Source organism: Peromyscus leucopus, chromosome 2 (assembly GCF_004664715.2).
Source record: "Peromyscus leucopus breed LL Stock chromosome 2, UCI_PerLeu_2.1, whole genome shotgun sequence".
NCBI classification, from domain to species: Eukaryota; Metazoa; Chordata; class Mammalia; order Rodentia; family Cricetidae; genus Peromyscus; species Peromyscus leucopus.
In genome coordinates, this window is record NC_051064.1 from 60,271,541 (window position 1) to 60,287,778 (window position 16,238).

Here is a 16,238-nt window from a genome sequence, read left to right on the forward strand (position 1 = left end):
TAAATCCAGTTACTCTGAACCTGATAGAAGAGAAAGTAGGAAGTAGTCTTGAATGCATTGGCACTGGAGATCACTTCCTAAATATAATACCAGTAGCACAGACACTGAGAGAAACAATTAATAAATGGGACCTCTGGAAATGAAGAATGATGAGTGATTTTATATTTGAAGAACATAAAATTGAACAAAATAAGACCCATTAATTCAATGTGTAAAACATGTATGTGTGTCTCTTTATTAATAAAGATACTATTAGTCATTCCTAAAACCCAAAGTTGAATGATAAAGTAATAGGTATATTATGGATATTATTTCATAGTATTTAATTTTCAAAAGTTGCTCAAAACTTAAAATTGTACATTGTGATAAATAGAGATTGCTAAGAATATAAATAATATATTATCAGAGAAAAATTTAATTAACAATTGAGAATGTGGCATCTTAAAATGAGAAGAAAATCTATTTAAAAGTTTTACTTTGCAAACAGGTAAGGTATGGGAGAACTCAATAAAGAGAAATTAGCTAAATAAAGACATTAACAGGTGCAGTTGGCTATTCAATAGCCCTGGAGTTCCCATGCACTCCAAGAACTGTTGGCCATAATGACACAGAAATAGAGTGAGAAGCAATGAGCAGCTGGTAACGGCATTCATGGCCTACATGCAGCATTATTTTGGACAAAGAATAAAGCATGTCATGGAAACCTTTTTTTTTCTGAAAAGTCTCATCAAAATCTAAAATCTCAGCTTCATTCACGTTAGTAAGAAAAACCCAAATTAACCTACTCTCCTAATAGAAGAATATTTTTAGTTCTGAGCAGGACAGGGGTGACCTAATAAAATATTTAGGAGTAATCTGCTATTGTCTAGCTCCTCTATTCTTGTAAGTGTGGAGAATGGATTATTGCTTTGATGTTTCATGATGGGGTCATATACACAGGTCAGGGGTGCAAAGAAAGATAAGTCAGTGATGTATTAACCCAAAGTAGTTAGCTGATGGCTGTGTAGACATGAGAGCAAGGACAAGTAATTACAATTCAGGAAAGAAGGGAAAGATTTGTGTCTGTAGTAGATGTTGGCCCCAAGAGGAGAGGAAAGGGCAGAGGCAAACAAACAGACCAAACAAGGTTGTAAACCAGAATTAGATACAGATAGAGAATTCCTCCAGGATGATAAGAAATGTTTTATATCAGAAACTATGCTTTGTGGAATGACACAGTCTACTTGGTCTTACAGTGTAGTACCCTAGTAAGAATGTTTTTTGTTATGGTGCTATATGTGAGAAATTCCTTACCTGGTCAATTTTTTCTCTATGACAGTTCATAGCTGGTATACATTTGGTTACTAGTCTAGCTCAATTGTACTGTAGATCGATGTTTTTGCCTTGTTTGTACTCGGTCTGCCCATCTAGAGGGTAGCTGGCATTTTTGTGTACATACCTAAGGAACTTCTCAACATGCAATTCTTACACCCTACAATCTTTTTTCATTTCAGCCTGGACAGTTTCAGACAGTGCAGACTCACCACATGGTTTGAGAAATGGCTGTAGGGAACAACACTCAACGCAGTTACTCCATCATCCCATGTTTCATATTTGTTGAGGTAAGTATATGTTTTTAAAGATGTAATGAACAAGATGTAATGGCAAATTTCATGCTGAAGATATGTATTCCTTTATGAAATTATTTGATCTCAAGATTGGGTCAAATTTTGGTGTCACAAATAGAGAATTAATAATTTAAAAACAATATTATTAAGTAAGAAACTGATGTGTGAATGATGAGCTTGGCTGGTTAAGCAGAAGCTAGAGAGATGAATTAATCCTTCTGTAGCTCACCTTGATGCTGACATAAATATGAGTCTGGAAACCTGTGAGAGGAGAGATGGTTTATTCTTTTTCTTGCTGTACTGTCATTCTTATTTTGTAATGGTGTTCAAGATATATCGTTAATATCTCTTCAGAAGTTGAGTGAGGAAGCAAAATAGAACTTAGTTGAAAAGTAAGAGAAAGAAAGTGAACCTCAAGGTGGCTCACATGGTTCTCATCTATTTTGTTCATAAAAGAAGGATCATTTTCCTCTATTTCTTCTAGGCAAAGCAACAAGAGTATTAAAAGATGTAGCCCAAAATAACTAGATTAAAATGTCAGTTGCATCAGTGAATATTGGTTTTTAATTAGGAAAGATGTTAAACACAAGAAAACAAATGCTCAAGCCCACTATCAAGAATTAATCTTACAATTTTGCCATATTTGCTTCAAATGTTTTTGGGTTTTTTGTTGTTTTTGTTTTGGCTTTCCAAGGAGAGTAAAATGCTGCAGATATGGCCAAAGTCCTACAATGTAGAATATGATTCATGTGTACATTTTATTTTTAATACAATGTTAATTAAAACATAATTCCCTTTCCTACCTCTATTCCCTACCTCCAACTCCTTCGCTATCCCCCATTCTCAAATTGATGGCCTCTTCTTCCATGATTATTATGGTTACACACACACATGTGCATGTGTGTGCAAATATATAAATACAACTTGATGAGTCCATTTTTGTTTCTCATCTATGAATTGCTTTAGGCTGACCATGTTGTATTAAACAAATGGTTCATCCTGAAGACAGACTAACTCTCCTTCTCTGTAGGTACATTGCTTTTTGAGGCAAAGAGCAATTCCTCTAGTTAAGGCTGAGGATAGCATTTGTCTATGTCTACAAAAATAAATATTTAGAAGGTAGTTGGATGCCATGTCAATTTAGCTAAACAACAGTAGTGAGTCCTCTCTATTCAGCCATGGGGATTTGACTGGGTTTCTAGTGAATTCTCTCCTGTGGAGTGAGCCTCAAATCCAATCAGAGATCAGTCGGTTACTCTCCTAACAGTCATGCCACTGTTGCAACAGTGAGAACATCTTCCCTGGCAGGTTGGTATTCATTTGTAGGATTTGAATCTAGGTAAGACCATTAACCCTTTTCTCCTATGGCAGCCTGTATAGCAACTTCTAGTGTTAGGAAAGCTAACCAGTGGGAAGGAAGCTTTCAGCTCAGCTCTAGATTGATTTCTATAGACCTTGCATCCAGGGTATTTTATAACTTCAGCAATACCGTCTTATCAACTTTTCTGGTGAACAACCAACACAAGTGACATGAGTATTGTTTTGTGGGCCTGTGGGCCTCCCAGACCAACAATACCTGAGGAGGTATGAAGCATCTGGTACTGGAGCAGCATTACTAGATAGCCATGATTTATCCTTCTAGCACTTTTTCTTTACACCTATACTTTTTAATTGGATTACAAAGTAGTAGGTTTCCATTTGGTTAGTTCACACACCCTTCATTTGGGTTAACTCTTTCTCCCCTTCTATCCCCCATCCCTGCTTAAACCTTTCCATTGCAGTATTACCCTCTCTTCTTTCACATCACATATACTCTACTATCTGCCTCCATGAAGGCATTCTTTATTCCAATGGCCCTTTTCTAGTTTCATGGCTTCTACAGGAAATCTGGGTCAAACACACAACTCTAAAGACTGAAGCAAGGATCCCAATCTGAGAGAGAACATGTAGTATTTATCTCTCTATGTCTGGGTTACCTCAGCATATTTTCCTAGTTCCATCCATTTTCCTGCAAAATCCATAATTTCTATTTTTCCTTATAGCTTGATAAAAGTTCATTGTGTGTATGTACCACATTTTAATTATCTATTCATCAGATGGTAGAAATCTAGACTATTTCTATTTCCTAGGTATTGCTCAGTGATGAACATAGATGAGCAAATATCTCTGTAGTAGGCTATAGAGTCTTTTGGGTATGTGCCAGGAGAATTATAGCTTAGACACACAGTAGTTCCATTTCTAGCTTTTTAAGGAGCATCTACAATGATTTCCATACTGACTACGTAGTGATGCTCCCACCAACAGTGAATAAGGGTTCCCCTTTTCTTACATCCATGCCCTTATTTGTTGTCATTTGATCCACTGATGATCCCACTGTGACTCGGGTGAAATGGCATCTCAAAATAGTTTTAATCTTTAATTCATCCTGTAGCAGGTCTTTCAAAAGTCATAAATCATAAAGATTCTTGATCCTTCTCTGAATTTGACTTCATATTGTGAAAACTAAGGAATGATGACTTTACTTGGCATCAAGTTTCCAGGGCTGGAACAGTCACCACTATTCTACCCCTTCTTACTCCCTGACTTTATTGTTGCTGCTACAAATTCCTCCAGGATTACTCTTCTCAATAAGGGATCCACTTTTTCTTTTCAGGTGATTGCGATATCCTCCCCCACTTCCTAGGTGTGCTTCAGTTTCTAAGTGTGAATTTCTACTATGATTTGTTTTACATTTTTCAATATGAATTAGATATATAGCTGTTTTATCCTGATTGAAATGTGCCCTTGTGGAGGGAGGAGGGAGGCTCATAAGACTCAAGAAAGAAACAAAAATTATAAGGCTTGGGAAGTTCTTGAAACTTAACAAGACTCACAAAGTCCCTCCTCAAGATTATAAAAGCAGTAAAATAATTTCTGGGGAGAGGAGACTGTCCTGCTAGCTGATATAGATCATGCAGAGACCTTCAAGGACATAGTGGTCATGAATCATCAACCATGCATGAGTGGGCTTTTCAGTGATATAGCTGCCTCCACATCACCCATGCTCTTCTAAGTAACCCCAGTAAAGTCCCTGGCTCAGTAGGTTAGAATGAAGTAGAATAATTCCTTTCATCTGCCATTAATGCCCTCTCTTGGTGCATAGATGTTTGTTTATGTCCCCCACCCCAGAAAAGTCACATGACATGAACATTTAAGTAGTGTTCTATTTTCTTTTTACTGTAATAACTTTTTGATGTATCTTATAACATTCTACTTCTTTATATACTTTTCCTCTTTACTCATTTTGTTTCTATTTAATTTCTAAAAATTCTGTGTATGTTTTTAAAAATCTTCCGACTTTATAATGTTATTTTGTTGCCTTTTTGGCTTTCTTGTCTGTCTTTAATTGTACCCGAGATATTTTACATACTCCCAGAATAATGGGCTCCAATTAGCCCTCTATTTGTTGTGTCTGCTGCTATAGCTCACAGTGGAGAGATTCTTTTAGGATCCATGAGGGTACTAGGTTTGGTTAGTAATACTTTAGGGGGATTTTTGAATGAATATTACTCTTGCACTTGGTTTTTATTATTTGGAGCCTTAACTTCCAAAGCCCCCAAATCAGAGTGTTCTGTCCCTGTGTTCTTTGTGTGCCAGCAAGTAGATTCTGTGGTGCCTTCCTTCTCAGAAGTGAAAAGCAACTTGTCAGGAATATTGGCTTTTACACAAGAGTTGCACTTCTAACACAAGTTCTCATGTCCTTTGTCAGGGGACACTACGGTCCAAATCCCAAGACTGAGACTGAACTGTAACCTTTGCTCTACTCCACCTGGATCCACAGGGGCTTGCATTTATGGAGTACCACTCAGATTTTTAGTACCTTTTTTGACTCAACTTACCTGTGAGTTCAACAGAAAGAGATAGAGAGAGAGATAGAAAACAGAGGAAGAGAGGAAGAAGAAAAGGGGAGAGAGAAAGTTAATTGCATATATGTATTTGTATTACATTTTTATCTATTCTTTTTCTTCCATCAATGTATTTACTAATGCAACAAAACTTTCAATATCTACAGTTTCACCGAGGCATAGTGTGTTTGCCTTGTTTTGAATGTTTTGTGTGTACCCAGGCTTCTTATGTTACTTGGATCTTAAAAAACTCCTTATAAAGCAAAGCTTTCTCAGCCTTGATTAAATGCATGTGTGATACAAGGAGAGGATGAAAGACACCTACTGCCCATTATAGAACTCCCACGTGTGTTTTCTTTGTTACTCTTATGAGCACAGCCATTGGACTGGGTATGTTTGGTCTATTCCTAGACGTTGATGAGGAGAATAGACACTAACTGACATCTACAATTCAAATTTCCTGGTGAAGCAGGAACTTGCTTTGGACTCACCTGGAAAAAGCTGGAGGGAGCATAAAAGGTTTCATGCAGGTAACAAGTCAGGAGCAGCATTGCCCTGGGCAGTTCTAGAATTGCACAAAAATGAGAGGACAGTATTTATAGATTACAAGAGCATGTATAGAAATTAATGAATGGACCAAAGGGACAGGCGGAGCATTGAAGGAGAGCAGGGTAGGTTGAGATACATGATGTCAAATGGACAAGGCAGGGGATTCTGGAACCCAAGGCCTAGAATGCTGGGCATGCAGAATGAATCTTTTGTAATCTCCCAGTGCCAGTAGATTTTTGTCTCTGACCAGAGGCTTTGAAACTGAAGGCTTGACAAACAGATAATGATTTTTAGAGTCTAGGCTGTGAAAGTTTTAGCACATTTCTCTAATGAAAGAGAAATCCAAAATCTCTAAAATTCCAAGATGCTCCATTGTGGTATTTCTTACCAATAGACTTTATCTTTTCACTGATCTAGTTACAATAGAATAAGCAGAAAGTAGCAAATGCTGGAGTGGACAAAAGCTAGAGAAGTCATACGGAGTAGGAGAGAGAGCCTTTATTTTGACAGGAGGTATAGACTTTCTCAGCTTTGTTTCTGTGCTTGTAGTCAATAATATCTTGGGGAGTCAAGACACAGGACTTAGAACAAGCAGGTAAAACATTTAAATTGTAGTAGAGGAATCAGGAGTCTTTTTGTGTTCTAAATTGTTATCCCTGTGTTCCCTTTTGTACCCCCTTTCTACATCCTACTTTCTTTATCTTGCCTTTTCAGCAACACATTTCACACTTAAGAATCTATAAAAGGAGCATTCTCCTAAGGGAAGACCCAATTGGCATCTCAAGAGTCTGAACATTAGTAGTGTGTACTGTTTATGGTCTCCCATGCTCGCTGTGAAAAATAGGTATATTTTTCCAGAATGCTTAATAGTAACAGGATCATTTTGGACAAATTTCTCCACATACAAATAGATTCTTCCAAGGACAGTTTTACAGTATTATCTTTAAAACTGTGAATATATTGCACCACCAAATCTATTTCAAATGTATTTCTGCTAAGGCTAGAACTCTATATGGAGCCATGCTTCCTCAGAAAGTGATTCTGGGGACTCAAAACCTTTACCTAATGAATGCAGTCAGGGCTTGACACATATGCATGTGACAGGCTTTTTTGTTTCCATTTTGATAGTTGATTGTACTTGCAACTTTTATTGCCTGTGCTTTACAATTCATTTTTCTCAGATTGAATCTAGCCTACTGGATGGTAATGATAAATCACATCCTGGGGATAAAGAACATGATGTTCAGTCAGTACTTGATGATTCTGGGTATGTTTCTCTAGGGCAAAAGAGAAGGAACCCCACATCACTTTTGGACATTGAGTGCTGTCAGCGCTTCTGTTGTCTGAAATGCCTCTGGTTTTGGAAGAAGGATGCCTCTCACCCGCCTTTCCAGCCTGTGCTTGCAGCTACTCAGATTTAGCTGTGTTAACTATTTGTGGCTGAGGCTCACATTTTGACACTTTTAGAGTTTTATGACTAATTCATATTCAAATTTTGTCTCCAATTTTTAATAAAACCTTGCTGGTTTTGGCTTACAGGGAAGTATCAAAATCTTATCCTCATCTGCAATGTAATGGAAAAACTTAAGTTGTTATGAAGCTTGCTGGCCTCAAGTCTTGGCTCTATCATTTGTTGCTGATAGAAAATTGAGTTTGTCCTTGGAGACTTCAATTACTTTGTTAAATAGGAAGAAATAGAAATGCATTATGGGAGCTTTTGAAAAATTGATGAGGTGAGGCACCTGAGCATTCTTGCTAAGTAATACATACTTGACAAGAATAAATTTAAAGTAACAGTTCTGATACAAAGATGAACATAAGCCAACTATAAGCTTATGCCTGTGTGCACCTGCACACACACACAGACACACACAGACACACACACACACACACACACATCAGGAACACACACACATAAGGACACACACAAACTTCAAACGTTGACAGAAGAGACAGCTTCTGGGTAGTTTAATCCCCCAATAAATGAACATTCTGGGCTTAAATGGTTTTGCTAGATAACAGAACAATAAAATTGTGTGACTTTTAAATTACAGTGACAAAGATTAATGACAAAATAGCTCTTGCCTGTATTTTTCTGTGTAAATATCATTTGAGTGGTGTTTTCAGTGCAATCAATATTCAGTTGCCTATTTTTCAAAGCACCAAGGTTCCCAGGCTAGTGTCAAAGACAAATTAGCATCCTTGTCTTCAGATCTCCTTCCGGGTGAGTGAAAGCCCATCTGCTCTTCAGCATTGAGTTTCTAGAAGCAGGATGCTCAGGGGTCCAGGTCCCATTTCAAATAAGTTCTCACAAAGTAAGAGAAGTGAGGACTAACAAGATGCTCTTGTCCTGACACCAAGGGACCCTGAGAGGAAGAAACAGACTTGGAAGGAGTCAGTTAATTTCATCCGAATTAAAGACATGGGGTGGGGAATCTGTCCCCCTGCTTTTCTAACACCACTGTGTCACTAGCTCCTCCTGGTTTCCTCAAAGGTCAGGTCTCCTTCCTACAACTTACACTTTTAAAGACAGTAAAAACACAACATAACTCTTGGGGGATGTACATGTTTCTACAAATGTCTGCAACCTCACAAGTAATGTAGAGGAGGATAGGGAAGGAATGAGCAGAGGAAGTGTGCCTGAGCTCTTGCCAACATGTTAGTAAGATGAGTGATTCCCTTCAGACATCTCTGCTCCTTCCGATCTACAGATACTGGTGCCGTCATATATATCACATTTGAAAGTCTGATACTACTTTAAAACTGGATGTTTAAAACATCAGTAGGACAATATTGATCCTACATAACAGCAATTTGTCTGCCTATTTTAAGTTTCATGGGAAAAATCTCAAGTAAAGAGAAGCCAATTGACTTGCCCAAGGCAATCTAGGTAATGATATTAAAGTTGGGAGCTGTACAATATAAACTAAATTAGCCTTCACCCTCATTGCATAAATGTGGACAACATTATTACAGAGAATAGGTGAGTTTCTCCAGCAGAGAACTAATTAGAGACAGGACGTCACTGTTGATGTCCTCAGAGACCAAAATGAAGACAGACAAAACTGTGGAAATGTGAACTTCTTCCTAGAATCTATCTTCATGAAGAGCCTCATGAACACCTTTATATTTTCATCCAGATAGATTTCAACTGCCTAGAGCTGTTTGGAAATCACTTGGTTTAATGGAGATTTACATTGACTGATGAGACTCAGAAAACACTTTAAGCTCTGATTGGCATTAAATAACATTCCTTCTAAAAAGATTTACTTACTTTTAGTTTTATGTGTATAGTGCTTTTCCTGCATTTATATCTGTACACCACATACAGGCTTGGTACCCATGCAGGTTAAAAGAGGGCATCGGATCCTCTGGAACTGGGATTACAGACAGTTGTAAGCTGCCATGTGGGTGCTGGGATCTGAACCTGGGTCCTCTGCAAGTACTCTTAACCACTGAGCCATTTCTTTGGTCCCAAAATAACATTGTCTTTAAATCATATTTGGAGGGACTTCAACTAGATTCTATTGTTGTGGGATATTTGTACATTGTGTGAAAATGTATTTGCTGTGACTGGTGAACTAAAAAGCTAAACAACCAATAGCTAGGCAGGAGGTATAGGCAGTATTTCTGAGGAGAGAAAGGAAGAGGGGGAGATAATCAAGGTGTGGAGGAGACTCCAACAAGACATGGAGGGAGTCAGACATACAGAATGAAAGAAAGGTAAAAAGCCATATGGTAAAATGTAGATCAATAAAAGCAGGTTAACTTAAGTTGTAAGAGCTAGTGGAACAAACCTAAGCTAAGGCTAAACTTTCATAAATAATAATAAGTCTCCGTGTCATTATTTGGGAGGTGGTGGCCCAAAGGAAAGTCTGATTATATTTTGTATGATAGAAAAAAATCACAAAAGTCTCTATAATTTAGCTTTCTAGAATTTCAGCATTTTGACATTACTTGGTTTGGATTTAAAACGTAGTAATAATGGCTTATTTGATACAGTCAAAGCTCCCATGTAATCTTTCTTACAGGATCTCATTTTCCTCCTTGCCTTCCCAGAGGTCACTACCAAGATTAGTTTGGTGCATATAGTTTTTGTAAAATGTAAATAATTTTGTAAGTATGCATTAGTTTGTATTGTGCCTGAATGTGTCAAAATACTAAAAAGCAATTACATGTACTCTGTTGTGGTATCTAAACATGATTACACACATAGTTATAACTGTATAAAAGATGAGACAATGTATACAAATAGCGCCAGGTTATTGATCCTTACTATATGGGATAGATTCTGCCACTGTAACTCACTGTGTCTAAATGCTAGTGGCTTAACCAACATCCAGGCTGCTTTGTTGTACTGTAGTCCTATGTATGTTGACAGGAATTCTCCGTTCATCTCATTCTTTTAGGGATCAAACCTTTTAGAGCCTCCATCTCAGTGTGGCTCCATGATTACTTTTGTCAGGGGGAAACAGTCATGCAGCCTCCTAAAACTGATCATTAAAGATTATATTTAGTCATGTATGCCATTTCCACTAACGTTTCATTAACCAGAGCCACAGTCATGTGGCCATGCCCCTCTTCTATAGGGAGTATGGAGTTACACCCTGCAAACAATTGGACAGGGGAGAGAGAGGATGTCTTTTACTACCTAAGTGGCTTATCATGGTGTCCTCATGAGTTCTTTTTCCCACCAAAAATGAAACCCTGCAGCATTTAGATAATACAGGTTTAGTCAGCCATATTCCAGTCAATAAGACATTGAAAATATTTGCAGAATTTTTGTTCATTAAATGGTGTATTTCAGAAATCCCCTCGTTCCTCAAACAGAAACAAGTTTTCGTGAAGCAGGAGGTTGAAGAGGTGACTCTAGCTCTGACTGGGTTGGGAGACTATTAACACACCCTCCAGACTCTAAGTACCCCTCAACTCAAAGATGGCTGTCTAAGCAAGAATCATACATACCCAAGGGGTATCCTTAATACATTTACTAGATCTCTCAGCCCATAAAAATAGATGATAAAATATTCACTTTTTTAAAAGAATGGCTAAAATATCAGTTTGTGGAGCAAGTAGTTTGGCAATATACTGTAAACCCAAAAGTATAAATCTACCTTTCAGAAATAATCATAAATGTGAGCAGATTTTTGCTACAAGATGATTCATTATTTTATCATAAAGTAGTGTGTAATGCTGAAAATTAAACGACTATCATTAAAGCACCAGGGGTAAATTTGAAGATTCTTGTCCATCATATAGTGAAACAGTAAGGATCCATTAACATTGTATTGTAGAAACAGGTGATCCCATGAGGAAATAATATTAGATAGTTCAGTGAATGGGGAGGGGAATGAATTCAAAATAGTTATAATCTGAGTTTTCCAGACTTTGTCAGCCTGTGAGTATGAATGGCAGATACAATGGTATCAACATGAATTAACATGCGACTGATCATTTCTGACATCTGATCACACAGGATTCTAACATTCCTATAGGCCTTTCTAGGTATGCCTGGGATTTCTATCTGCAACTCATGAAAGGCCTCTCTCTCTCTCTCTCTCTCTCTCTCTCTCTCTCTCTCTCTCTCTCTCTCTCCCACTCTCCCCTCTCTCTTTGAGTTGTGATCTTGCTATATGTCTCCCTAGCTTGTCTGAAACTCCTTATGTAGATCAGGCTGGCCTTGAACATACAGAGACCCACCTGCCTCTGCCTCCTGAGTACTGGGATTGAAGACAAATGCTACCACACTCAGCCTGGGGCACTGTATGCATCTTAAACTTCTGCATATTGACCTCCTTTTCATAGGACTCAGGTATGAGACCTATAAAACCATGTATTTGTTGGAGGACCAGTACTGGAGGGCAGACAACCCTTCTCTCTATCTCCTCTTGTTCAATTTTGCCATGTAGATTCATCCATAGAAACTTGGTTTTGTGGGCCATAAGCCTTATTAACCTCTTAGACATACTATGCACATTAGACTATTGGCACTAAATACTGCACTCTTAGCCAAATAACCTTTCATGCAGATGTAGTGGCACAGATTTAAAATTTGATGACATTTTGGCAATATATATATATATATGTGCTTATAAGAGAATAAACACACAAAAGCTATTGTTTTTCTCTAAATGTTGGGAATTAAAAGTATATTTTTTCATGAATTCACATTAATTTTTTGTCAGAAAAAAATAACTACTTTTCAAGATTACATCATTATTGACATGTTTCTCAGGAAATTCTTTATACAAAAAATGGGTTATATTTACTATAATTTGAAAATTAACTATATTTACAAAACCCCATGAGACTCCTATCATTTCTCAGGGAAGAGCTAATAGAAGCAATAGTGGGGACTGTTCTTTCTAACACTTAATTTTTTTACAACATAATTTGTGTGGTCTTCACCAATGCCAAACCCCATGGGGGTATTGTTAAAAATAATTATAATCATGCTTTCTTTGTTCGTCTTGTTTAGGAAAGTGTATTTGAATATTTTAATTTCTTCTTTGATTATAGGTTAATATGTTAAATTGTTCATTATGTACAAGAAATGATTGTTCTTATATTCAGTTTTAGAACTGCATTTCCTATACACGTGTGCAATTATCATTTTCAACTGGCAGCTCTGGCTGAAGTACCCACAGTGATCCTTAGTCTCTGGTGCATATTAAATACAGTATCAAAAACAGTTCTTTCTATAGTTAATAATTAAAGCATGAACTCATCATCCTAAGCAAGCCACTATCCAAATATTTTTCAGATAAGACAACTGAAATTCAGAGATTAAGTAGCTTGTCCAACATCACCCAGCTAAATACTAACTGGATTTACAACCAAATTTGTAACTTTGACCCTGCCATAATCAATGGCACCTTATTTATTAGCAGAGTTTCAAAAGCAAAACTATATAAATCATTTCAGTTGTCTAAAGAAAAAAGGCAACAAACAAGGATGCAAGCTTAGAAATGGAAGGGTAGGGTGATAGTGTGGGGCAGCTAATATATAATATGTAGCTGTACAAATTTTTTTAATTTAAAATGTTTATAGCAAGAACAATTGTATGAAGTGCAGTATGCTATATTTTAATATATTCAACATAATGTAGGAACCCTGGAGAGCAGGAGATCCCAGGTCAAGTGAAGGAATAAGCTCTTAGGAGGAGTCCTCTAGAATGATTAGACAGTTTAATGTGGACCAAGACCTAGAAAGGTCATGGGAAATTGAAAGGCAGAAAGTGTAGATGTAACCAACCGTCTTATTAAATAAGAAACACAGAAACAATGTAAAAGAGAAAGCCGAGAGGTCAGAGCTCAGAGCTAAAATCTCACCCTTCCTCCTGCTGTCCCAGCTTCCCGAAAAAAGAGCTATTTCCTGTGTGTAAGTCGATTTTCCAGTCATTCTGCCTTCTCATTGGTTGTAAACCCAAACACGTGACTGCCTCGTCACTGTCTGAATGTACAGCACCCTAGGTCTTAAAGGCATATGTCTCCAATGCTGGCTGTATCCCTGAACACACAGAGATCTATGGGATTAAAGGCATGTGCCACCACCGCCACACTCTGTCTATGGCTCTAATAGCTCTGACCCCCGGGCAACTTTATTTATTAACATACAATCAAAATCACATTTCAGTACAATTAGATTACCACCACATTTCCCCTTTTCTATTTTAATAAAAAGAAAAAAAAGCAAAAGGTTATAACTAACAAAAGAAAAACTATATACAAAAGTACAATAACTATATACAATATATACAAGTAATAAATACCTAAACAGGTATTTGACAAATCAGAGAAAATAATTCCATCATCTATCCTATTTTGGTAAATCTTCAAGTGCTGTGGGATGGTCTGTATGTCAAATCTGTTGCTCTGATTGGTCAATAAATAAAACACTGATTGGCCAGTGGCCAAGCAGGAAGTAGGTGGGACAAGGAGAGAGGAGAATACTGGGAAGCAGAAGGCTGAGGCAGAGATACTGCCAGCTGCCGCCATGACCAGCAGTATGTGAAGATGCCGGTAAGCCACGAGCCACGTGGCAAGGTATAGATTTATGGAAATGGATTAATTTAAGCTATAAGAACAGTTAGCAAGAAGCCTGACACAGCCATACAGTTTGTATGCAATATAAGTCTCTGTGTTTACTTGGTTGGGTCTGAGCGGCTATGGGACTGGAGGGTGACAAAGATTTGTCCTGACTGTGGGCAAGGCAGGAAAACTCTAGCTACAAGAAAGCAGTTTCAAAAGGCTGTAGTTTAGAGGATTCTGTGGGGAACAGTGATAGGGAGACTGTCAAGATAGACTTAAGCTCAATTGTGAAAGACCCTGCAGGCTTTGAGAAACCAGAATATCCTTGAGTATATAAAACCCTTCATTGGTGACACGGAATGTCAGAAATGATTCTGAGAATCTTGCAGAAGAATTTTAGTATTTACCATCTCAGACTTGCTGATTATCTTTCTGAGAGAAACAAATGTCATGGTCCAGGGGGTCCTTTAAAAAAAAAAAAGATTTATTTATTATGCATACAATGTTCTGTTTGCTGTTATCCATGCAGGTCAGAAGAGGGCACCAGATCTCATTACAGATGGTTGTGAGCCACCATGTGGTTGTTGGGAACTGAACTCAGGACCTCTGGAAGAGCAGCCAGTACTCCTAACCTCTGAGCCATCTCTCCAGGGGTTCCTTTGTTCATCTGTAGCAGGCTTTTTCTTTTAGGCCACCAACCAGCTCCCAAATCATGACATGGAAATTTCTTATTAGTTATAAATACTCAGCCTAACTTAGGCTCGTTTCTAGCCAGCTCTTTTAACTTAAATTAACCTGTTTCTCTTTATCTATCTTTGCCTTGTGGCTTTTTATTTTTCTTTCCTTCTGTAGCTCTTACTTTCACTGCTTCTCATGTCTATCATGTCTGGCTTCTTGCCCCAAGCATCTCCCTCTTTATCTTCATTCTCTTTGTTCCTCTCCTTCTTCTTTTCATTCTCCTTCTATTTATTCTCTCTGCCTACCAGCCCCGTCTTTTCTTTCTCCTGCCTAGCTATTGGCTGTTCAGCTCTTTATTAGACCAATTAGGTGCCTTGGGTGGGCAAGGTGAAACAAATGTAACACATCTTTACATAATTAAACAAATGCAGCACATCAAGTATAACACATCCTTATATTGTTAAACAAATGCAGCATAAACACATGTAACACAATTTTATACACTTAAAGTAATATTCTGTAGCATAAACAAATGTACTATATCTTTACATAGTTAAAATAATATTCTACAACAACTGCCCCTTACATAGAGTAAGCAGATGTGATGACGAGTGTATGTTATGGAAGTCTTTGTTATTGAAAACTTCTGAGCACAGTGCATTTTGTTGTTTGAATATTAAATGGTCTTTTAATAAAAAAAAAACAAAAAAAAAAAAAAACCTCTGAACCAGATATTGGGGTAAATGCTGAGAGATCAGATAGACAAAGGAACAAGCCACTATAGAAACTACTCACCTCACCAACTCCACGAATCCTCTGAATAAAAGCCTCTGAGTCTTCAGCTAAAAAGCCTCTCAGTCGAAAAAAGGTTTTGTTCCTGTCTTCTTGTACCTTATATACCTTTCTCCACCCAGCCGTATTACTTCCTCCCTAGTGCTGGGATTAAAAGAATGTGTGCTTCCCAAATATTGGTAGCAGAGGCATGAGATCTCAAGTGTGGTGATATTGTGTTCCCCAAAATATCACGTACCTTAGTAAACTTATCTGGGGTCAGAGAACAGAAAAATCACTAGTTAGGCAGTGATAGCACAGGCCTTTAATCCTAGCATTCCAGAGACAGAAATCCCTCTGGATCTCTGTGAGTTCAAGGCCACATTGGAAACAGCCAAGCATGGTGACACATGCCTTTAATCCCAGAAAGCCAGCCTTTAATCCCAGAGAGTGGTGGTAGAAAGCAGAAAGATATATAAGGCATGAGGACCAGAAACTAGAAGCATTTTGGCTGGTTAAGCATGTGGCTGGTTAAGCTTCAGGCTTTGGAGCAGCAGTTCAGCTGAGACCCATTCCGGATGAGGACTCAGAGGCCTCCAGTCTGGGGAGACAAGACCAGCTGAGGATCCGGCGAGGTGAGATAGCTGTGGCTTGTTCTGTCTCTCTGATCTACCAGCATGGACCCCAATAACTCGCCTCAGGTTTGATTTTATTAATAA

At 37.9% G+C, this 16,238-nt stretch overlaps 1 protein-coding gene across 1 annotated transcript in view; it reads left to right on the forward strand.

The window, feature by feature from the left end:
• Plppr1 (phospholipid phosphatase related 1) overlaps positions 1–16,238 on the forward strand; it is a 279,970-nt gene that overhangs the window by 143,077 nt on the left and 120,655 nt on the right. Inside the window, exon 2 of the mRNA XM_028882757.2 lies at positions 1,494–1,601. Within this exon, the coding sequence (XP_028738590.1) occupies positions 1,539–1,601 (63 nt within the window). The 5' untranslated portion in view covers positions 1,494–1,538. The remainder of the gene's footprint in view (positions 1–1,493; positions 1,602–16,238) is intronic.